At 39.1% G+C, this 25,985-nt stretch overlaps 1 protein-coding gene across 1 annotated transcript in view; it reads right to left on the bottom strand.

Annotated features, from left to right (window-relative positions):
• The window catches only part of LOC106868561 (general transcription and DNA repair factor IIH helicase subunit XPD), a 45,475-nt gene extending 20,183 nt beyond the window's left edge, over positions 1–25,292 (bottom strand). Inside the window, exons 1-11 of the mRNA XM_089343198.1 lie at positions 25,219–25,292; positions 22,676–22,775; positions 18,953–19,030; positions 15,759–15,821; positions 13,787–13,900; positions 10,010–10,126; positions 8,205–8,258; positions 7,771–7,833; positions 6,935–7,058; positions 5,250–5,346; positions 2,765–2,874 (exon numbers count right to left, since the gene is read on the bottom strand). Coding sequence (XP_089199324.1) covers positions 2,765–2,874; positions 5,250–5,346; positions 6,935–7,058; positions 7,771–7,833; positions 8,205–8,258; positions 10,010–10,126; positions 13,787–13,900; positions 15,759–15,821; positions 18,953–19,030; positions 22,676–22,775; positions 25,219–25,223 — 925 coding nt within the window. The 5' untranslated portion in view covers positions 25,224–25,292. The remainder of the gene's footprint in view (positions 1–2,764; positions 2,875–5,249; positions 5,347–6,934; positions 7,059–7,770; positions 7,834–8,204; positions 8,259–10,009; positions 10,127–13,786; positions 13,901–15,758; positions 15,822–18,952; positions 19,031–22,675; positions 22,776–25,218) is intronic.
• Between the last annotated feature and the right edge of the window lie 693 nt (positions 25,293–25,985).

Raw genomic sequence — 25,985 nt, 5'->3', positions numbered from 1 at the left:
ATAGCAGGGTTCACCAGAATAAAATAGTAATCAAAGAGGGTTCATAGAAAAAAAAATGGTTGAGAACCCCTGATTTAAACTGACCATATCTGGCTCAAATATTCTATGTTCAAACTGACCAGATCCAGCCTCTCACACCTACCCTACAATGTCACTCTTAAAATAAACAAACATATCATCAAAATCTTGAAGCTTTGTGAATAAATAAGGATTACATTTGACAGGGTAATTTGAATGCTGAAGGGTTCAATATTGGTTTCAAATTTTAGTACAAGGCCAGCAATTTTAGGGGAGAGGGATAAGTTGATTCCATTGACCCCAGTGCTCAACTGGTACTTGTTTTATCAACCCCGAAAAAAATAAAAGGTAAAATTGGCCTTGGTGGAATTTGAACTCAGACGGATGAAATGCTGCAAAGCATTTTGCCCGGCATGCTAACAATTCTGCCAGCTCACCACTTCTGAAGGGTCAAATATTATCAAAGGCTGATCTCAAAATGCTGAACTTTACAAAAGGAGATCACAGAGGACTGTGAGACATGGCACATTGCTGTAATTGAGAAGACCTGCCCACCACAACAGAATTGAGATCCTAAAATCAAGAAAGCATTGGTGTGGCTGCTGCTGCCACATGAGAAAACATTGGTGCCATGTAAAAAGCCCCCAGTACACTCTGTGGAGTGATTGGCATTACGAAGGGCATCCAGCTGTAGAAGCCATCTAAAACAGAGTATGGTACCCAGTGTGGCTCCTGACCTGGCCAGTTCCTGTCAAGCTGTCCAACCCATGCCAGCATGGGAAATGGATGTTAAATGTTGATGATGAAGGATAGAGTAGCTATGACCATTCTATCTTTTATGTAAGACAACATCAATAAATATATTCTTTTCTACTCTTGACACAAGGCCTGACATTTTGGGGGAGGGGGTCAGTCGATTAGATCAACCCCAGTATGCAATTGGTACTTAATTTATCAACCCTGAAAGGATGAAAGGCAAAGTTGACCATAGCAAAATTTGAACTCGGACAGCTGCAACCCTTAGACTTTTAAGGGTTTCCAAAACTGATGGGGTTGAGCAAAACTCTAAGTTAATGGAGAGGGTGCACCAGAGGGATTCATTTTGGAGAGGAAGGATTAAGCAAAGTTCCCTTTTTTTAACATATGTGGAAATGTGCATGCATACACAAAATTTAATTAATAAGCACACAGAAGATTAATTGCCTAAAATAATGTTGGAATAATTAATTATTCACCTTCTGAAGTGTATCTCTACAGATTTTCTAAGGAATTTAGAATCAGCACCGAGAGTTATGAATTTTCATATATGAATAACTGGCACCATGCTGGTGCCGTGTAAAGAGCACCTTTCAAGCATTGGGCCTCATGGAGGCAAAGTGGCTGAGCTTCTTTTGAGTGTTGGGCCTCACGGAGGCGAGCTCCTTTTGTGCATTGAGCCTTACAGAGTCAAAGTGGTTGAGCTCTTTTCGAGTGTTGGGCCTCTTGGAAGCAATGACCGAGACCTTTGGCATTATGTCATGCTTGAGAAGAAGACCCATCAAGCTGAGCAAAATCGCAGTCGTGGCAGATACTGGTGTCACGCTAATGGCACCCATGCTGGTGGCACATAAAAAGCACCCACTACATTCTTGGAGTGGCTGGCATTAGGAAGGGCATCCAGCCATAGAAAAACATGCCAAATCAGACTGGAGTTTGGTGCAGCCATCCAGCTTCCCAGCCCTGGTCAAACTGTCCAACCCATGCCAGCACGGACAACAGACGTTAAATGATGATGATAATGAATACATCTGTGTAAATAATGTGTTTGCAAATGGAAAAATAGGTAGTGGGTGTACATGCACATTTCAGGAATCCTTGCTCAATCTTCAGTACTTCATCTATCCCATTAACCATCTACAAACACATTGCTTAAAATAGCCATGAAATTTAGTGTTGAACCAGCAATTAATATGCACCTAACACTTGCCAGGAATATATTTAATATGTAAGATTGGTATACCCAATTGTGTTATACTGCTAAATATAGTGGTTATTTAAGCAATGTGTTTGTGGGTGGTTAATGGGTTGGATGTGGTGCCAAAGAATGAACAACAGCTCCTGAAATGTGCACATACACCCATTATCTATTTTTCTATCTTTGATCCCATTGTTTACACAGACATCTTCATATAAGAAAATTCGTAACTTTCAGCACTGGCTCTAAATTCTATAGAGAATCTATAGAGATAACTTTAATAAGAGATTGAACTGCACTGCTAACACAGGTAGGACACAACATTAAGCTATTGACTTATAAGATTTTAATATACTTAAGGCAGTGGGAGCTGGCAGAAACATTAGCACGACGAGTGAAATACTTAGTGGTATTTGACCTGCCGTTATGTTCTGAGTTCAAATTCTGCCGAGGTCAACTTTGCCTTTCATCCTTTCAGGATCGATTAAATAAGTACCAGTTACGCACTGGGGTCGATGTAATCGACTTAATCCCTTTGTCTGTCCGTGTGTGTCCCCTCTATATTTAGCCCCCTGAAGACAATAAAGAAATAAATATATTTGGTAGTATAATGAAACAGCATCCCTACCAGTAACTAAAATAACTGTTTGTTTGTTTATTTTACAACACCAAGTACCACCATGGGCCAACAAAAAAGCCTCTACCTCTACATGGCCCTTCAATCTGCCGATCAAGGTCGAGTTGGTGCCAAACAACAATAGCAACAATATATTCATACATAAACAAACAAACCTGGATTGGATAAGATCACATCAGTCTCTTTGGCAATTCTTGCATCCTTCAAACCTTCCACCAGTTTGTGGTATTCTTCTTTTAGTTTGTTTTCATCTATCTCTCGGATTCTTTAAAGCAGTAAAAAACAAAAAACAAAAAAACAGAACAATAAAAAGCATATTTATATTGCCGCTTCCAAGTGTCTACCATTATCATCACGTTTTATTATTATTCTTTTATTCTTTTACTTGTTTCAGTCATTTGACTGCGACCATGCAGGAGTACTGCCTTTTGTCGAAACAAATCGACCCCAGGACTTATTCTTTGTACTTATTCTATCAGTCTCTCTTTTGCCAAACTGCTAAGTTATGGGGATGTAAACACACCAACATCAGTTGTCAAGCAATGGAGGGAGGACAAACAGACACACAGTGGGACTGAACCCCGGAACCATGTGGTTGGGAAGCAAACTTCTTACCACACAGCTACCCCTGCACCTAAAAAGAAATTACCACTGGCCAGTATGGGGTTTGAACCCATGATATTCGCTTTATAAGCATGACACCGTGTGTGTATATATATATATATATACATATATCATCATCATCATCATCATCGTTTAACGTCCGCTTTCCATGCTAGCATGGGTTGGACGATTTGACTGAGGACTGGTGAAACCGGATGGCAACACCAGGCTCCAGTCTAATTTGGCAGAGTTTCTACAGCTGGATGCCCTTCCTAACGCCAACCACTCAGAGAGTGTAGTGGGTGCTTTTACGTGTCACCCGCACGAAAACGGCCACGCTCGAAATGGTGTCTTTTATGTGCCACCCGCACAAGCCAGTCCAGGGGCACTGGCAACGATCTCGCTCGAAAATCCTACGGGAGCCAGTCAGGCGGTACTGGCAACGGCCACGCTCAAAATGGTGCATCTCATGTGCCACCCGCACAAGAACCAGTCCAGGGGCACTGGCAACGATCTTACTTGGCTTGCCGGGTCTTCTCACGCACAGCACATTTCCAAAGGTCTCGGTCAGTAGTCATCGCCTCGGTGAGGCCCAATGTACGAAGGTCTTGCCTCACCACCTCAGCCCAGGTCTTCCTGGGCCTACCTCTTCCACGGGTTCCCTCAACTGTTAGGGTGTGGCACTTTTTCACGCAGCTATCCTCATCCATTCTCACCACATGTCCATACCAGCGCAATCGTCTCTCTTGCACACCACAACTGATGCTTCTAATGTTCAGCTTTTCTCTCAAGATACTTACACTCTGACGGGTATTCACATTGACATTACACATCCAACGGAGCATACTGGCTTCATTCCTTGCGAGCTTACGTATGTCCTCAGCAGTTACAGCCCATGTTTCACTGCCATGTAGCATGGCTGTTCGTACGCATGCGTCATACAGTCTGCCTTTTACTCTGAATACATATATATATATATATATACACACACACACACACACATATATCATCATCAATATTTAACGTCTGTTTTCCATACTGGCATGGGTTGGACAGCTTGACAGGAACTGGAAAGGCCAGGGAGCTGCACCAAGTCCCATGACCTGTATTGGCTTGGTTTCTACAGCTGGATGCCCTTCTTAAATCTGACCACTCCACAGAGTGTACTGGGTGTCTTTTACATGACACCATCACCCACACCAATGCTTTTTACATGGCATCTTAGTTTTAGGATCTCGATTCTGTTGTGGTGGGCAGGTCATCTCAAGTATAGCAATTCACTACATATCTCAGTCCTCTGTCATCTCCATCATAAGGTTCAGCAATTTGAGACTGGCCTTCAAAACTTCATCCCACATCTTCCTGGGTCCCTTTCTCTTCCACAACGTCCCTCTATTTTAAGTGATTGGAATTTCTTAATGCAACTGTCCTCATCCATTCACATCACATGACCAAACCAGCATAGTCTCCTCTCCTGCAAACCACATCTAATTCCTTTTATGCCCATATATATGCTGAGACCCCCTTCAATCATAACTGACCATGGAATTGCATCTAGAAAGTTACCCTCCGAGGCACAAGTCCGGGCAAAGTTGTTTATAGAAGACCAGCAGACGCCCATGCATACCGACCTCCCCTCTCCATGCCACCGATGTTATCCAAGCGAAAGGCAAAGGGGCCGATACAGCTTGGCACCTGTGACGTCACAACTCATTTCTACAGCTGAGTGAACTGGAGCAACGTGAAATAAAGTGTCTTGCTCAAGAACACAACACACAGCCTGCTCTGGGATTCAAACTCACAACCTCGCGATCGTAAGCTCGACGCTCTAACCACTGAGCCATGCACCTTCACTATATATATATATATATATACTCGCACACACACACACATCTATTCTCTATCCCTCAATTCCATTCTTTATTATATTTTCACATGTAGATGGTCCCTATAAGAACCATAAATATGAAAAACGCAGAAAAAGCCAACAAACTATTGGATTATGAAATAGCAAAGAAAGAAATGAAAGTAACTTACTTTTCTACATGTCTCTTTAACTTCTCAATACTATTGGAACATCTGTCCAGGATTTGTCGGTTAATTGTCACACTCATAGACTCTATACAGACATTATCTGAAAGGAAGAAGAGAGACAAAATACAGGTGGATGTCACCGAGTTGGTCATTGATAAAGTTGGGGTGATTTCACACTCATCAAAAGAGAAGAACAAGCTTTGAATAAATAGAAATGGAATGGGTATATATGCGTGTGTGTGTGTGTGTGTGTGTGTGTGTGCATATAGGGTGTTCAGGATAAATTTGAAAATGGTGTTTTTTACGTGCCACCTGCACAGGAGCCAGTCCAGCAGCACTGGTAACGACCTCACTCGAATGTTTTTTCATGTGCCAGTATGGCGACGCTAGTAACGATCACGCTCAAATGGTGCTATACATATATATATACACACTTCATCATTATTAAAGCTGCAAAAACATCACAAGAAATTGCCACTCAGAGTTTCACGTTCCCATTTGTTGGACAGTTCAGATTAAGAATCTAAACTGTCTGACAAACAGAGACATGAAACTCTGTAGCAATTACTTGTGATGTTTTTGCAGCTTTAATAATAATAATAAAACATATTACTCTACCTCCAGTATTCGAGTACTACTTTCCCCCCACCTTGTTTCACATTTATGTGCGTGTGTATATATATATATCTATATATATATATATGTATGTATGTATATATACTTATGTATCAGTTTAGTGTTGGCTGTCAAAAGAAAGAGTACTGAATAGCGTAGCAGAGATTACTAATATTTTGTTTTTTGGTTAGACAGTCTCTTGTAACTCTGAGTTTCAGCTGTGGATACACAGGGTGTTTATGTCAGTTACAACTTGCTCGAAGACTCTGAGCACTCACAAGTGGAAATCAGAGTCACAAGAGACTGTCAGACCCAAATAAAAACATTGTATATATATATATATATATATATATATATATACACACACACAGGCACATGCATGTGTGTGTGTGTGTGTGTGCATGATAAAAGCATTTATAAGTGCTAAATTGACAGTTGAACTCATTCAGAGCCTGTTTAGTAGAACTAAGAGCAGGTTCACCCAATCGCTCAGCAAACCACAGCTGCATGTTTCCCTTGACAGATCAGTTCTTTTTCCCATCTTAGGCTTGTATATGTAAATGTTTTAAACACACACACACACATATATATATGGATGTGTAGCAGAGATAGATCGCTAGCCACTACACATTCTTTATTTTCTCTCTCTGTTTCTTTCTGTGGAAGGGCGTAGGCTCGAAACGTTAAAGACTTTTTCACTTCCCAAGCATTAAACTAATACATCTGTTTGTTGTCTACACCACCTGTCTTCGTCTGTTGTTTTTTTTTGTGAATTCTCCCTAAATGAATGTGTACACATACACATATCCACACATGTTGTTGCAAAGCAAATTTCTCAACCACACAACCAAACCCACATCACTGAAAAAGTTCCTTATTTTACTAAATTTCTCCAAATTCTTGACTATTTTCTAAAAGTAAACTGAAGGCTCCTGTAGCAATTTAAAATATGGGACCCTGAAAAGACTGAACCAAAAACTGGAAGGGATAAAGACAAATGAAAAAAGAGAGGAAGAACAATGTGCAGGAAAGTGAAACATTCGGAAGTGAGGAAACAGTATTTTTCAACTTACCAATGTTGTGTGCTTCATCAAAGACAACTACAGAGTTCTTGTTTAATTCATTGGAGACAATTGCTGCGATTTTTGGATCGAGAAGGTAATAATAACTGTAGATGATGACGTTGGCTTGCTGGATCTGTTTGAATGAAACAATGGCAGGATGGAAGAGATTAAAGGAATTTGGTTTTCTGTGGTGTTAGTCTTGATTGAGTAGATCTATGCTGAAAGACGTTCTAGCCATGGCCATCTTCCCTTTTTGTAAATCATTGACGACATTATCTAATGTGTCTTTGGTTATTTAAAATGGAAAGTATGGTATGATCTGAAGGAGATTTGGCTGCTATTTCTGGCAGGTTGATCAACAACATTGTCCATATACATCTTAAACTTGCTTGATCAGGACTGGCCTGGGGCTAAACAATAACATACACCTTGGTTAGTAAGGTAAATTGATACAAGGTAAACTTAGCCATTCTCAATGACAATGGTTCAACAATGGAGTTTGTAAGTGGTTATACTTGATCTGTTAGAAATAACAGCTATGTCATCCCTCAAATCACGCCATAACATCTTAAAAAGTTGAATGAATGAAGCCTTGAGATTGAACTCTGCTCAAAGGAATTGAAAAAGTCAAGATGGTCACAATATGGAGAGCTTTTGATAATAGGCTTGATTTATATCAGGACTGACATAGGACTACAACACTTGGTGTTAAGAGTCCAGCCTGTTACGAGCATTCTGATGAGGTTCCAGTTTGAAGAAACCTTTCTCTCTCCCCACAATCAAGTTTGGAGATTCTCCCCTCCCCAACCAAACCAGTAAAAGATTGATGATAACACTGAACTTACCATATATCTTGTAAAGAAATAGGGACAGCGTTTTCTCTTTCGGCCATAATCTTTTAAATCATCCTGAAAAATGAGGAACATTTACGCTAAAGATTTGGACATTCTTTTAAAAGGTATGAAATTTGGGTGAATAAAATTTGTGCAAATCAAAATAAATTTCACATAGCTTTTGTTGTGTAAAGCATGTCTTCTTGCAAAGCATGGTTTTGACAGGAGCTGCACCAGACTCCAACTGTTTGTCTTGGCATGGTTTCTACAGCTGTCTACCCTTCCTAATGCCGACCACTTAACAGAGTGGACTGAGTGTTCTTTTAATGGAACCAACACAAATGCTTTAAACATGGCACCAGCATGGGTGCTTTTACCATCACACATATATACATATTGTAAAGTTAAACACACACACACACACATATATATATATACACACATACCAAGTTATATACACCTGGTTCCATAGGAGTTGATCTGCCATGAGCATCAAATTCCTGAAACAAGACAAGAAGTATGAGAATCAGTAGAGGGAGATGCTTGTAACAAGGGAAGAATGTTAACATGTGAGAGAGAGAGAGAGAGAGAAGAGAAGAGAATGCAGGACAGATTCTAAATGTAAAGAGAGGTGAGTGCTTTGCCCAATATCACAACATACTTCTTGTGGGAAATGAATTCAAATACTTTTGATGAGACACATGCACACACACACACACACACACAAATATTTATATATATATATATATATATATATATATTATAGATAGATAGATAGATAGATACCAAATTCAATATAAATGGTAGAACAGACTTAGGGTGGGTTCCAGGTATGGCATAGGTATAAAAAGAATAACACAAATGGAGCTTAAAATTTACTACACCTGTTTCTGTAGGATTTTATTGATGCATTCATAGATTACATCACAGTATAAATCCACCTTCCTCAGGCAAAATTTTAAACATGTATAAACACTGATGGTGACCTTTTCAACAACCAACATTATTCATCATTCTGGTTGTCACCATCAATGTTTATACATGTTTAAAGTTTTGTCTGAAGATGGTGGACTTATGTAATGATGTAATTTATGAATGCATCTACAAAATCCTACTGAAACAGCTGTAGTAAATTTTAAATCCCATGTGTGTTATTCTTTATATGTATATAGTAAAACAAATGCAAATGACAACAAAAGTCCTAGGGATGTTCACACTACCAACAGGTTGATGCTCAAAGGAGGCAAAAAGTCATTGAGTAAATGTTATAGAGTATGAACATAATGTTTTCTATATAATCCTTTGTTGGATACTGGAGGAAATTCCAGGAGGAAGAAGAAAGAGAGACAAGGAAATATAAAAAGAGAAGAGAGTCAAGAAAAAGAATGTATGTGGGTTAGGTTCTATATTGTATGTTCATATATGCCATCATCATTGCTTTAATGCCCACTTTTCCATGCTTGCATGGGTGAGGCAGAATTCATCATCTGTTTCGAAGAAAGGTAATATTTTCTTATGGGAGGAATATGCTTTTGCACCAGATTGCAAATGAAGGAGACTGCCGGTGTGGCTGTGATGATGCTGTCACAACTACCAGACAATGTCAAGACAAGGAAGTATTATACTGAATGTGATGGCACGGGGGTCAATTTATTTAGTCAAATGGATTGACCCCAATACTTATTTGTTTAAAACATCATCATCATTTAGTGTCCATTTTCCATGCTGGCATGGGTTAGATGGTTTGATTGGAATAGGTAAGTAAGCCAGAGAGCTGCACCAGGCCCCAGTCTGTCTGCGATTGGTTTCTATGACTGGATGCCCATCCAAATGCCAACCACTCCATAGTGTACTTAGTGTCTTTTACATGTCACTGGCACAGGTGCCTTCAATGTGTCACCAGCACAGGTGCCTCAAATGTGTCACTGGCACGGGTGCCTTAAATGTGCCACCGGCATAAGTACCTTTTGCATGTCATTGGCATGGGTGCTCTTTATGTGTCACCAGCACTGGCCACGGCTATGATTTTACTAAGCTTAATGTGTCTTTTTAGCAAAAGTTTCAGTTGTTTGTTATCGCCTCCAAGGACAATGATGGCATTCATAAAAGCTTGGCCTTCCAGTGCCATCAAAGTCATCCACAGAATCTGAAGAAATTTACAGAAAAAAAAAAAAGAAAAATTTAGAGAAATTTCAAGACATTTTCAGAAACAGAGAAAACTAAAATTAGAGAGGACAATCAAAGAACTTACTTCATAAAACTCACAGATTGGAATCTTCTCATTGTATTTGTGTTGCTTACGGACATAGGATGCTGTTAATGCCAGACACTTACTATCAATTACTTTGCCAGTTCGGTGAGAGAGAACCTGTGAATGGTAAATCAAAGATTAGAAAACATAACAGATGGTTGTTCATGTGATTACACTGTGTAACAAAATTTTTATTTTTTCCTTTATTTTTTTTTTTGTATTTGGTCAATAAGTGTTATTTCCTATTTGCTTCTATCTAGAAATTAAAGAAAATGACTACTATTCCCTTCAAACTTTGCTTTTCTCACCTGGACATCAATGTTTCCAAACTGACCTATTTTCCATTACATTTCAGACAAATTCAGTGCTGAGTTGCTGAAGCAGAAATATCGTTATAGCAAATATTCTGCTCAATACCAGAGATTTGCTCCTCAGTTGCTTGACCATAACAACTTGAGCATGTCTTTTAGTGACTGACAATATGTACATCTATGATGATGAGCAGGAGTAATGAGGAAGCATCATAGCTATGTGTTGAGAGGGATTCTTTGGGGTTTGAATGAATGTAAGGAAAACAAAGTTGGAAGGAAATATTAGCCATTTTCCATGCTTTCTCGGGGTAAGCAAATAGGAAATAACAGTTGCTACCCAAAGACAAAAGTCTTGTTACCCAGTATTCTGTATGGGTTTTACCATGAGGTACAATCTGAAGAAATGAGTTTTCTGGTTGGTTGATTGATCGATAGATCTATTTAATAACTGAATAATGGTACAGAAGAGTTGAGTTGAGTCTTTATTGTATTCTTCAGGTAGAACTGATGTGACAGTGCTAGCTCTTTCAATTTTAACACACACACACACAGAGGCATGGCTGTGTGGTTAAGTTCACTTTTCAACCATGTGGTTTTGGGTTCAATCCCGTTCTGTGACACCTGGGAAAAAGTGTCTTCTACTATAGCCCAAAGCCACCCAATGCCTTCTAAATACATTTGGTGAATGGAAACTCTGGGGACATCCATTAAATACATACATATATGTGTGTGTGTGTGTGTGCATGTTTGTCTCCCACCCCTGACCAATTGATAATTGGGGTCGATTTGTTTGACTAAATCTTTCATGGCCATGGTCCAATAACTGAAACAAGTATAAAGATTGAATAACTTCATTCAGCCATCACTATGACCCTGGAAAAAAAATAAAAAACTTCACTCCCAACAAAATACATAATCATTATTATAATTAGCTGGCCCCATGCCATAAAAAATGACAACTAATTGCAGTATTTTATATATAAATATGGATGGTAAATCAAATTAATACACTTGTCAATGTTACCTGGTGGTTACCATTTGAGATGTGACATCAATCATTGTTTGTTACTGAAAGAAAGCTGGCTCACACATACATTCACATACTTTCCTTTGTAAACACTCACACACCTCCCTTTTACATACACACATGGAGTTGAAATGTTCCCACTACCAGTTTGCCATCACCATTTTCTTCCTTATTCATCTATCCCTGCTTCCTTTCACATTCATGTGTTGTGACGGAGAAAAACACAAGCATATTATTATAGTAGATTTTTGTGAAAATTGTCTGTCTGTGCCATAACTTCCCATCTCTCTTTCGCTTTCTCACTCTCACTGTATGTTTATGCCACTGAGATAACTCGCTAACATTGTCCACCTCAGTTTTCTCTGAACAACATGCAGTTTCACAAAGAAGAGCAGTGATACAATGCAGTATTCTATCGCTGCTTCTTTACCTCAATCTCTAACCCACATACATCCCACATTCTCATTGTGTATGTACACAAACACACACACATTTATTTCTCAAAATGGTCTTTAAAGACCATAAGCTACCACTTGTGAAAATAGAAAATTCCTTCTTTTAAAAGTTTATTACGAAATGGAAAGGCATGGCTGTGTGGTAAGAAGCTTACTCCCCAGCCACATGGTTGTGGGTTCAGTACCACTGCATGGCACCCTGGGTAAATGCCTTCTAATATAGCCTTGGGCCGACCAAAACCTAGTGAGTGGATTTGGTTGACGGAAACTGAAAGAAGCCCATTGTGTGTGTGTGTATACATATATCCAAGTGTGTATTTGTGTCTGTGTTTGTATCCCCCCACATCACTTGACAACTGGCGTTGGTGTGTTTAGATTTCTGTAACTTAGAAGTTCAGCAAAAGAGATTGATAGAACAAGTCCTGGACTTAAAACAAAAAAATAAGTCCTGGAATTGATTCATTCAACTAATATTCTCCAAGGCGGTGCCCCAGCATGGCCGCAGTCTAATGACTGAAATAAAGATTAGAGAACTCTTTCGCATTCAGATTAGTCTGTCAAATGTGATGTGTGTTTATCCCCATTGTTTTGGATTTATCCAGGATTATCTCATAGCCTAGAAATGTCGATGATGTGACTGTTTACTTTTAAAATTACATCATAGGATAGGTGTGAGAGGCCAGATCTGGCCAGTTTGAACATAAAACAGGTTTGAGCTGGATCTGGCCAGTTTAATTGCTGAAGGCTTAAAGGAACAATTTGTCATGAATAAAAGAAATTGTACAAAAGGATCTCATGGACATTGCAATTATGAAAATGTTAGTGGCTGTGTGGTAAGTAGCTTGCTTACCAACCACATGGTTCCGGGTTCAGTCCCACTGTGTGGCACCTTGGGCAAGTGTCTTTTACTATAGCCTCAGGCCGACCAAAGCCTTGTGAGTGGATTTGGTAGACGGAAACTGAAAGAAGCCTGTCGTATATATGTATATATATCTTCTCTCTCACTCTCTTTCTCTTCCTCTCTTTCTCCCCCCTCTCTTACATCCACCTTCCCCTTCATAAGCTCATCCCACCCCACCCCTACTCTACCTTCCCACTCCACCCCATCCAATTCCTTACACCCCCACTACCCACACCCCTACCTCTACCTAACCCACAACCCACCCATGCCTTCCCCATCTCCCAACACCCTCACATCACACCATGCACACACTACAACTGACCAACTCCTTTCTCCCCTCCCCATTTTCACACATGCAAGATCACCAGCATTCTATCTCTCACACACACAGCCCCTCGTTCTTCGATCACCGTTCTTTCTCCCCCTTTTGTTATCTCTCCTGTGTAAAATTTCTAACTTCCGGTCAGCCATAGCTATGATTGACCATTGACCGAACACTATTCATTTTTTTCTCCGTGTTTTTCTCCTTGTCTCCGTATTCTTTCTGTTGAAGAGCGTAGCTCGAAACGTTAAAGACTTTCCATATTCCCGAGCGTCATATTAATACATCCTTTTGTTGTTTACACCACCTGTCCTCGTCTGTTGTTGTTTTTTCGTACATTCTCCCATATATATATATATATATATATGTATGTATGTATGTGTGTGTGTATATGTTTGTGTGTCTGTGTTTGTCCCCCTAACATCGCTTGACAACCGATGCTGGTGTGTTTACATCCCCGTAACTTAGCAATTCGGCAAAATAGACTGATAGAATAAGTACTAGGCTTACAAAGAATAAGTCCTGGGGTCGATCTGTTCAACTGAAGGCAGTGCTCCAGCCTGGTCACAGTCAAATGACTGAAACCAGTAAAAGAGTTAAAAGAGACCAATAAAATAAATACCAGGTTTGCAAAAAATAAGAAAAAAAAAATTCACTCAACTAAAAGTTCTTCAAGGCAGTGCTGTAGCATGGCCGTAGTTTAATGACTGAAACAAGTTTAAAAAAGAAAGAAAAAAGAAAAGAAGGGAAAAAAAACCCACCTCCTGATTGATGCACATATTCTTCCTGGAAGACAAGGCCAAGCCAAGAATATTTGGTTTCTCGTTTGTCTCTTTTTCATAATATTTCATGACAACCTTTAATTCTTCCACCACCTGAGTTTTAAGACAAAGGAAGGAATTAAACAATAAAAGGTATGAAGAAAAGCATGAAACCATCTTGAAGGGAAGTCTTCACATAAAGTAAAAAGAAAAGAAAAAAAAAATCTTCATAGGCGCAAACATGACTGGGAGGTTAAGATGCACACTTTGCAGCTACATGGTTCCAGGTTCAGTTCCATTGCATGGTACCTGAGAAGAGTGTCTTCTACTATAGCCCCAGGCCAACCAGTGTATTGTCAGTGGATTTGGTAGACAGAAACTGAAAGAAGCTTGTCATATATATATATCATCATCCAGTGTTTTAAATTTGGGTTTTGCCCCCGTTAATGGGGGTGGCCGGATGTACCTCAATGCTATAGCAACCGCCCTCACACCGTCTTGCCTGGTTTTGGGCAACCTTCTTTTTCAAACCAACCCTCGCAATCTGTCCCTCCACCTTTTCCTCAGTTTACCTCACTTTTGCGCTCCATTTACCTCAAATATATATATATATATATATATATATATATATATTCTGTAAATAATATTTTATAAGCTTTCAAGTGATCACATTGTATTGACTAATGAAAACAGTCTAATGTTGGGGCATATAAGCCCTCAATGGAAAAAAGTAGGTTTTCCATTCATCACTGCTTCTCTATTCACTGCAGAAAATGCACAACAATTGTTTATATATATATAACAATTGCAACGTGGAAGGTGTTTATAAGCCATTTAAGAAACACACAAAAACCGTTAGATTCATTTCAACATTTAAATTTAATTTTCCAAAATATTTTCATCGCTTTGAGACTGCGACCTGTTCACTGACAAAATTCTGTGCTGCATCTCTTTTGGCAAATTAAATTTAAATGTTGAAGTGAATCTAACAGCTTTTGTGTTTCTTAAATGGCTTATAAACACCTTCCACGCTGCAATTGTTTTCATTCCAGCACACAATCTCAGATCAGGTCACTTGCTATGCAAGTACATCACCGTTATATATATATATATATATATATACATACACACACACATATATACATATATATATTCAAACGTGAATTAGAAGCAGCACCAGTGTTGTAAACATTATTGAACACACAAAGCCAATGTCTGTGCTTTGCTCGTACATTGGTCGGCTGCAATTCGATGCAGTGGGGATTATTCCCTCAAAGCATCAGCTGTTAAAATACCCATAAGTCATAGTCATAGACAGGCAAGAGAACTCATTCGAAGTCACATTCAGGAATACAAGTGAATGCAAAAACCCAGTCTTCAGCAAGACTCTAATTGCAGTTAAATGAAAGCACTGGGAAGATGTGAATAGTTATTATTATTGAATGTAGTATAAGTGAATTCAAAGACCACAATCTGCAGCAGGGTCCTAATTATATATAAACGAAGGCCCTGAAGGGCCTTCACTTACATTAAACTGTTATTGCAAAGAATGTGATACAAATGATCTGAAAATCCAGTCTTCACAAAATTTTTTACAACAGCTTAACTTATTTAGTATCAATCCACCCCAGACAGCTCCTGGTTTTATGATACAAAATTCCTGTTTTAAACTGATCTAGACTAAAACCCTCCATTAAAATTTTATGTTAATTTATGTTAATTTATGTTTCAAACACCAGCTTAGTAACAAGAAAGTTATTTAACGAAAATTCTTCATCATTTCCAGAATTAATTGAAACAGAAGCAATACACTTCAACAGAAATATGGTAACCGAAGGGTTTAAAGGTAGAGATGTGGTGGCTGCAGCAGAAATAACTCTGAAATCAAAGTTTTCAACCATGAAAATGGTGCTGGAAAGAATGGAGATTTTGATCAAACTAGAAGTGTATGAAAAGTTTAAAAGACTTTTACCTTCTCCAATTCTGGAACAGTTCTGGAACAATATATTAATTTTGTGACATCTAAAGGGTGGCACTGAAAGGAGAAATATTAATTTCAAATTTTAGCACAAGACCAGCAGTTTCAGTGGAGAGGATAAGTTGATTAGATCAACCCCAGTGTGCTTAAAGGATGGAAGGCAAAGTCAACCTCAGCGGAATTTGAACTCAGCACGTAAGGTTGGATGAGAAGCTGCTAAGCACTTTGTTCAGTGTGCTGATTCTGCAAGCTTATTAACAAGAATTTAGAAAAACAGAAAAGAAAAATCACTTTTTGGATCGTTAAAGGTGGACTTAATTGATTAAGAAGTTTGGTGGTCAACTACGTGACTTTGGATTTTGTTCCTCTGTGACACTTTGGGCAAGAGTCTTCTAGCAGAACCTTGAGAGTGGATTTGGCAGATGGAGAGTAAAAGAAATCTGTTGTGATAGGTGCAGGCAATACTGTGTGGTTAGTTTGTTTTTCAATCACACGGTTCCAGGTTCAATCCCACTGCATGGCACCTTGGGCAAATTGTTTTCTACTATAGCCCCACAATATAGTTTGTTCTAACAGAACATCCACGTTTAACTAGGGATAAAGATTACTTTTCAGTATTAACACTGCCTCTGTCAATAATATATATTCTTTAACAAGCTCACTGGCACCCATTCTGGCATTGTCAATCTAACATTTCACTAATGGAGAGATGAGTCACTGCTATCTCTAGTGGTCAAGCATCCACCATTGACAAGAACAAGAAAGGTCAAAATCACATGGTCTGGTGGTCTTGGCGCTGGAGATAGCGGGGTTTCGTTCCTCCACTGGTGATATAAACAAAAGTGCATTTTGCACCAAAAAACCAATATGTGTGTTTTTCTCATGGTAATTACTTAATTGGGGATAAATATGAGGTGATATCAAAGACTTTCCAGACTAGTTATGTTTAATATAAGCATAACTTATTTAACTAAGTTTTAACATCATCTCCTTTGACATAGTCACCTCACACAGCAACATGCCGGTTCCAGTGTTCCTGCCACTTTTGGAATCCAGCCTGGAAGTCGTTTTCTGTAAGCAAGTCAAGCATCTTCTACAATTCATTCTGTATTTCAACAATGGTATTAAAATGGCGACCTTTGAACTGCATTTTCATCTCAGGGAAGAGATGGAAGTATGCAGATGCTCAATCCGGTGAATAGGGTGGGTGCAGAAGCATACTATGTTGCTTTTGGCAAGAAACTCATGAGTGAGGAAAGCTTGATGACAGGGTGCATTGTCATCATGAAGAATCCAATTCTTCTCCACAGATCTGGTTGATTTCACTGAATCTCCTCCCTAATGCTTCAAAACGTTGCAGCAGAACTCTCAATTGCTGATCTGGCCCTGCAGTATGAATTCTCAATGCACAATACCATGGATGTTGAAAAACCAATGAGCATGCACCTGATTGAGCAGCAGCTCTGTTGTGCGCCTGTTCCACTTGAAACACTGTGTACGACCCATTGCCTCGTCGCCATAAGCTTACTAAAGCACACTCAATGTTTCCATAGCAGACTTTCCAAGTTTAACGCAAAATTTCACATTGGTTCTTTGTTCCTGTCCATGACAAAGTTGCAGACTACAACACACATGTGATCACAAGAACTTAAACTTCACAACTTGCAAAGTAAATACAGTAATGTCACTCAACACACTGCCTCATGGAGGTCATGGCCAGCTCTCACTGTGCATGCAACTGTGTGCTGCCATCTGTTGGCATGCTACAAAACTAGTCCGGGAACTTTGTGATACCACCTCGTATTAATACTGGTTCTATTGCTAACATATACAGGGTGTCCACAAAGTCTGGGTACATGCGGATTAACACATGCTTTAAGAAATTATTATTTCTTATATTTAATTGTTTATGTTATGATCTTATTTGCTCCATGTACCCAGACCTTGTGGACACCCTGTATATGCGTGTGTGTGTGTGTGTCTGTGTGTCTCCTCATCTTGACATCATGTGACAGTTGTAAAACGACTGCCACTGTCTTACAAGGAGCGTCATTAAATTTCCAATATTCTGCAAGAACATGTCTGACCATGGAGAAATATAACTTTGGAAACAGATGAAGGTTGGAGGCAAGTAGGGCATCCTAGCCATAAAAAAAATCTGCTTCAATAAACTCTGTCTGACTCATGCAAGAGGGAAAAATGGTTGTTAAGTTTTTTGATACCAACCCACCTGAGATCACCCCTGTTTCTATGATAAAATTTGGCTGTTTTAAAGTGATTTAAGCTTTCCTTCAGAATTCAATGCTAATTTATGTTCTAAACTCCAGCTTAATAATAACAAAATCATTATAATAAATTCTTCATTATTTTCAAAATTAATTGAAACAAAGGCAGTATATTCCAACAAAAGTATGGTAACATCATCATCATGATGATCATTTAACGTCTGCTTTCCATGCTGGCATAGGTTGGACGATTTGATTGAGGACTGGTGAACCAGATGGCTACACCAGACTCCAATCTGATCTGGCAGAGTTTCTACAGCTGGATGCCCTTCCTAACGCCAACCACTCCGAGAGTGTAGTGGGTGCTTTTTATGTGCCACCGGCACAAAGGCCAGTCAGACGATACTGGCAACGACCATGCTCAAATGGTGTGGGTTAAATGATGATGATGGCATAAAATGATGGTGAACTTAGCTGTGTGGTCAAGAAGTTTGTTTTGCCAACAGGTATGGCCCCCATTGCAACACAACTTGACCGTCGTGAATTCAAGGACATGAAATTGAGAGAAAAGAGTGACAGGTTGTACGACAGATCTGTACAACTCCCTGCTGCCAATGGAATGTTTATGGCAAAACATTTGTGACCTTATCATATGGAATTGGAAAAAATAAGGCAGAAACAGAAAAAGGGTGTACAAGTTATGATGATGATGATGGTGATAGATGGTGAGAAGACATGTTGAGCCAAGTGAAATTGTAGTTGTGGACGATGCTGGTGTCACGTAAGAAGCACCCATTACGCTCTTGGATTGGTTTCTGTTAGGAAGAGCATCCAGCCTAAGAAACCAAGTTTCAGTCAAGCCGTCCAACCCATGCCAGCAGGGAAAGCAGACACTAAATGATGATGATGATGGTGATAATAGTGATGATGATGATGAAGAAAGAAATGTAAGTGTATCTTTACCCTCATATAAGCTGTAATGAGACTGAGCAGTGATACAGTTTTGCCAGTTCCTGACGGCATTTCCAATGCACAATGGCCCTGAAACAACAAAAACAAGTGTAGGTTAGTTTTTGATAAATACATGTGTGTGTGTGTATGTGTGTGCATGTGTATGTGTGCAAATGTGTTTATACATATAACTGTTTGTATATGTTCATATAACAAGTGAAATCGTAGTTGTGGCCAGTGCTGGCAGCACATAAAAGGCACCCGTGTCAGTGACTGTATAAAGGCACCTGTGCCACTGACAGGTAAATGACACCCAGTACACGCTTGAAGTGGTTGGTGCTAGGAAGGGCATCCAGCCGTAGAATCCATATCAAAACAGACTGGAGCTTGGTACGGCTGCCCAGTTCACCAGTTCCAGTCAAACTGTTTATCCGATGCCAGCATGGAAAATGGATGCTAAATGATGGTGATGATGATGATGAAGTTCAGGTGTACCCACCCAGCTTTTCTGTTCCCTCTACCCTATTCCCTGTCACGTATTCACCATGTACCTTGATCCAACATCTCTCGCTCTCTCTCTCTTCTTCCAAATGGCAAGACACTCGTTCTGTTCTTCTATCATACTCTCATATCCCTCAATATGAAGGGATCATGGTTTCAAAGGATAGCAAAGCCAAAGAATCTCGTCTTGGAAGTACTTGGTGGCCTCACCAATGATAGCACCATGTAAATGGCACCCAGTATACACTCTGTAAAGTGGTTGGCATTAAGAAGGGAACCCAGCCACAGAAACCATGCCAAAGCAGACACCTGGAGCTTCATGCAGTGCCGGGGCCCATCAGTTCCTGTTGAATCATCCAACCATTCCCACATTGAAAATGGATGTTAAATGATGATGATATACCTCTACACACATCATCATTTAGTGTCTGTTTTCCATGGTGGCATGGGTTGGACTGTTTGACAAGAACTGGCAAACCAGAAGGCTGTGTCAGGCTCCAATGTTTTCTTTAGATGCCCTTCCTGACACCAACCACTTTACAGAGTGTACTGGGTGCTTTTTATATGGCACCAGCACTACTGAGGTTGCCGTGAATCTTGTAAGACAAAATAACAGGGAAAAAGGAAAGTGAAGAAGCATTTGGGAGGGGAAGGGGAAGATGCTTTAGGCCAGGTGTTGAAGAAATCTTTATCCACCAATGCAGTGTTGAGCACATATTCTCGCCATGTGTTGTCTCTTTGTCTTTTCTCCTGGTGCTTTATGAATACTTGATGTGGTTTTAGAGTCAAGTTTTGACTGCTATCTCTAGCATGGTGGTATCTTTTGGATACCCTTAATTATAATTTTGATAGTAATAACATATATATATATATATATATATATATATATAGTATACATATACACACATAGGTTCAGTCCCACTGCATGGCATCTTGGGCAAGTCTCTTCTACTATAGCCTTGGGCCGACCAAAACCTTGTGAGTGGAAGAAGCCTGTCATATATATATATATATAAACACATATATATATGTATGTGTGTGAGTCCGTGTTTGCCCCCCAACATCGCTTGACAACCGATGCTCCAGCATGGCTGCAGTCAAATGACTGAAACAAGTAAAAGAGTAAAAGAATATATATATATATATATATATATATATATATATATATATATATATATATATATATATAGGATGAATTCTTTTATAAGAATTTATCAAGTAGCTAGCGTGAAAAAAACCTCATACGGGAAAAATCCATCATTTATTCTTCAAAATATATTTATTTATATAAGGGCATTACTATACATGAATGCCTCACGCAAAGAGGGACTCTAAGGTCAAACTACCATAATAAACACATTTTTACCGAACGCGAGGAAATGCAACTCTCAAAGCTAGCCCCTTGAAAGCAGACTAAATTATCGATCATGATTTCTTAGTTATTGCAGTATTATACAACTTCTACTCGTCAGTATAATATGGTCAAGATACAGACCACATTATACTGACGAGTAGAAGTTGTATAATACTGCAATAACTAAGAAATCATGATCGATAATTTAGTCTGCTTTCAAGGGGCTAGCTTTGAGAGTTGCATTTCCTCGCGTTCGGTAAAAATGTGTTTATTATGGTAGTTTGACCTTAGAGTCCCTCTTTGCGTGAGGCATTCATGTATAGTAATGCCCTTATATAAATATATATATATATATATATATATATATAGATATATATTATACGTGTGTGTGTGTATGCCCACACATACACACAATCTGCCTGAAATTAATTATCCAGTTGTACTAATATTTGGCAAGAGGTATTGGAAGGAAGTGATATCACACACACACACAACATAAAGAGTTATTAATTAATAATTCAATATAACAATGCTTCATCAACCTTACTAACTGACTGATTAATAAATAATTAGTAATTTACCACTGGCTGAATAAGATTCTAATTCTGTGTTGCTACTACATACATATGTAGTACACACACACACCCACACCGTTTACCATTTTTTGTACTAGTTTCTGTGAGGGCGTGTGGCTTAGTGGTTAGGGCATTCGGCTCACGATCGTAAGGTTGTGAGTTCGATTCCCAGTGACACATTGTGTCCTTGAGCAAGACACTTTATTTCACGTTGCTTCAGTCCACTCAGCTGGCAATAATGACTAGTACCTGTATTTCAAAGGGCCAGCCTTCTCACACTCTATGTTATGCTGAATCTCCCTGAGAACTACGTTAAGGGTACATGTGTCTGTGGAGTGCTCAGCCACTTATTCGTAAACTTGAGCAGGCTGTTCTGTTGATCGTATCAGCTGGGACCCTCGTTGTCACAACCGACAGAGTGCTCCTTTTTATTTGTTTCAACCAGCTGCTGGGGCACCACCTTGAACAAATCAACCCCAGGACTTAGTTTTTTAAAGTCTAGTACTTTGTTAGCCTCTTTTTGCTGAACTGCTAAGTTATGGGAATACACACAAACACACTCAAGCACATACCAACACTGGCTTCATTTAGTGTCTATCTACCAAATCCACTTACAAGGCATTGATCGGCTCGAGGCTGTAGTAGAAGACACTTCCCAAGGTGCCACACAGTGGGACTGAACCTGAAACCATGTGGTTGGTAAACAAGCTTCTTACCACACAGTCATGTCTTCCAACACACACACACACGTATGTGTGTGTGGTTTTGTCTTGACACTGTCTGATAGTCATGAAGGAGTGTCACCATCATATACACATACAGTTGTGATGCATGTGCCTGGTGTACCCTTTATCAGCCGGGTAGTCATGAAACCAGTCATGATAGGTATAATGGGCTTCATATATATATATATATATATATATATGTGCCCCAGTGTCACTTGGATGGCATGTGCTGCTCTCTGACCTGATAGTCATCATCATCATTTAACATCCACTTTTCATGCTGGCATGGGTTGGACGATTTGACTGGGGACTGGCAAAGTGGATGGCTACACCAGACTCCAATCTGATCTGGCAATGTTTCTACAGCTGGATACCCTTCCTAACGCCAACCACTTCGAGTGTGTAGTGGGTGCTTTTTATGTGCCACCGGCACGAGGGCCAGTCCAGTGGTACTGGCAATAGCCATGCTCAAATGGTGTTTTTAATGTGCCACCTGCACAGGAGTCAGTCCAATCTTTTGTTCACAGGAGTCAGTTCAATGTTTATTAATAACAATTTTTATGAAAAAAGTATCCCTCACCTTAGCATCAAGGCTTTTCTTCAACTCGGTCATATAAAGGTATTGTTCAGGGTAGATGTAATCAAATGGAAAGTAAACCAACAACCCATCGATGTTTAGCCTAGAAAGAAATAAGGGTGGAGGGTGGTTTATGAAACGGAAGAAGAAATAAAATTAAAATTAAATTGTTGTTCTGGTTGCTCAGCCCAAGATCAGCCTTCACTGAGTAGATCTGTGATCAAAGGCAATCCAACCACGAACATCCTGTCTTATTTCTGTCCAGGTACGGTATCCCTCAGAATACATTACCCCATGTGTGATTAGGGTGTGGTTCGAGGGAGAATTCACTGATATTTCTAGCAGGTATAGTGACCATATAGCTGCTCCCTCTTTCAGGAGTTGTTAACTAGCTCCTAAAGTCATCCCATCCTGTCTAATAAGTAAAAGAGTAATTAAAACTTTATAGCCAATTGGGTTGAAAGAAGTGCAGCAGATCCCCAACCCATATGCCACAGTGACAAATATTCTAGGGAATTTTTGGTAAAAGTCTATGACATCATGAGCGAGTGTGACCTTGCATTTTATCTGTTTGAGAGAGCCAAATAAGCAAACATTGTCACGTTCTAAATATTTGATAAAATACAAAAATATTCCTTAACAGGTTAAATAAAAATAATGTAGGGGTTAAGATACAACAAATAAAAAAACGAAAAAAAATTATTAAATTTCATTTTTGGAATTTCTAAAATGGCATACACACATTATATAAATGGTGGGGCTCGAAGCAGATAAAACTATAAATATTAGCTTGTAAATATTAGGACATAAAATTCTGGATAGAAAAAGGCAACGTTTTGGGCGGAGGTTAAGAATATGCACACCACAGGTTTTCGGCGTAACCCTAACCCTAAACACTGGGTGTGCAAATTCTTTACCATCGCCAAGTTTTGGAATATATATCACCACTTCATGGGGAAGGAAGAGGAGACGTGGAATTGGGTGTTTGTCTCTCCAATTTTTTTTTTGGGTAAATTTTGATAAGTGCAATATTAACATATTTTTTAATATATATATATATATACATAGTGTTTGAAGAGGTGTACAGATATTGTATATTGAGAAAGAGGAGGCATTCAGAATTTTGGATAATTCTTTATTAGCGCTTTCAATTATTTTGGGTTTAACTTTTGTCTTGAAGAGTTCTGTTAAACGAACGAAAGCGTTAATAAAGAATTATCCAAAATTCTGACTTTCTCCTTTTCTCAATATATACATATATAATAAGGCAGCGAGCTTGGCAGAAACGTTAGCGCGCCGGGCGAAATGCTTAGCGGTATTTCGTCTGTCTTTACGTTCTGGGTTAAAATTCCGCCGAGGTTGACTTTGCCTTTCATCTTATCTTTCGGGGTCGATAAATTAAGGACCAGTTGCGTACTGGGATCGGTCCAGATGGACTATATGTAATCTGAACCTTTCCCCCCTTATTTTTTTTTTTTCTTTACGGAATCCCACGTTTTAGGCTATGGAGATTCCGATTCTGAAAATTTTTTTTCAAAAATCTCAATTTCAAAATTTCGATCCCCACGGTAAACCTAACCCTAACACTAGTTTTGTGAGATTTGGCTGTTATTTCTAGTCTGCTTGGTGGTGGTGGTGGTGGGGATTGAAATTTTTCAAACAATTTTTTTTCAGAATCGGAATCTCTATAGCCTAAAACGTGGGATTCCGTAAAAAAAAAAAAAAATAAGGGGGGGAAAGGTTCAGATTACATATAGTCCGTCTCCGCCCTGGGATCGATCTAATCGACTGGCCGTCTCCCCTAAAATTTCGGGCCTTGTGCCTAGAGTAGAAAAGAATATATACATATATAATAAGAATAGGAAGGGTTTAGGCCACTAGTGAGCTAAACTAATAGGTACGCTAAGTGTTCCAAATGATAAGCTATTAGGATCCAAGTTCCCAACGGGGAGGGGAGGATGAACGGGGATCCGTAGCATGCTTCCGAGTCAGCGGGTATAAATTAAAGAGGAAAACAAGACCAAAGCAGCTCCTCAAGTTTATCAGATTATTTGAATTATTTTAATGGTGAATCGAAGCAAGCAAAATTTATATACACACACACACATATATATGTATATATAGTGTCGTAAAATTACGTAATTAATAAGTCGGGTCGCGATAACTGAAAGGATTGTGAATCGTTGATTCAAAGTCACATGGCTTTAAGAAAGATAAAACACAGCAGTAAGATATTGTCAATATTGCCACATGTGGACCCAAGGGAGCAGAGTCTAGGGGTTCAAACAGTTAACACAGCCCCGAACCCACTGGTCATTCGAAGTGCGAGCAATAGTAGCTAAATCTCCCCTAAAGTTATTATACCGGCTTTAGAAACAAAATAAACGAAGGATGCATGGGTTAGTTTTTGAGAGAATATTATTTCTGAAAATAAAATAAAGACAGAATAGTCACGCGTGGAACGTCTTTGAATTATAGTTCTGCTCAGCTGTGACTGAGCACGAGGTTAACTATTGATAATAATGTATGAAAATAATTGAACAAACCTCATTGTTTTGTGTGGAGTTTCTTAGATTCTTAAAAGAACCGGTTTAAACAATAACAACGACATGGAACAACCGGATACGGTGTAAACCGAAATGTGTATCCCGTGTAAAAAAATGATTTTTATGTGGTTGTTAGACATGTTAGAAATAGCAACCAAGTCTATCGAAATTGCACTCCAGCGTTTTATATTAAGGAAGAAGTGAAGTGAGTATGTATAATCTAGCTATCGATATGCAATAAACGAAGACAGTATGGATAGTCGTGTGTAGAGCGCCTTTAATTGTAAGTCTGGTATATAAAGTCTGATGTGAGACGAATAATAGTCTATCTATCTATCTGTCTGTCTGTCTGTATAGCTATCTATAGATCTGTATGTCTGTCTATTTGTATAGCTATCTATCTATTTGGCTGTCTGCATGTGTGTCGGTCTGTGTGCCTGTCTATCACTTTGTCTGTGTATCTGTCTATCTATCTATCTATCTATCTATCTATCTATCTATCTATCTATCTATCTATCTATCTGTCTATCTGTCTGTCTGTCTGTCTGTCTGTCTGTCTGTCTGTCTGTCTGTCTGTCTCCTTCACTCTCTCTCTCTCTCTCTAGCTAGATAGATATATATATATAGAGAGAGAGAGAGTGAAGGAGACAGACAGATAGACAGACAGAAAGACAGATAGACAGATAGATAGATAGATAGATAGCTAATTAGCTGTTTGTTTATCTTTCTATCTATCTCTCTATCTATCTATCTATCTCTCTATCTAT

The sequence above is a fragment of the Octopus bimaculoides genome, chromosome 27, assembly GCF_046866305.1.
Source record: "Octopus bimaculoides isolate indiv1 chromosome 27, ASM4686630v1, whole genome shotgun sequence".
Classification (NCBI taxonomy): domain Eukaryota; kingdom Metazoa; phylum Mollusca; class Cephalopoda; order Octopoda; family Octopodidae; genus Octopus; species Octopus bimaculoides.
This window is presented reverse-complemented; position numbering and strand designations above follow the sequence as displayed.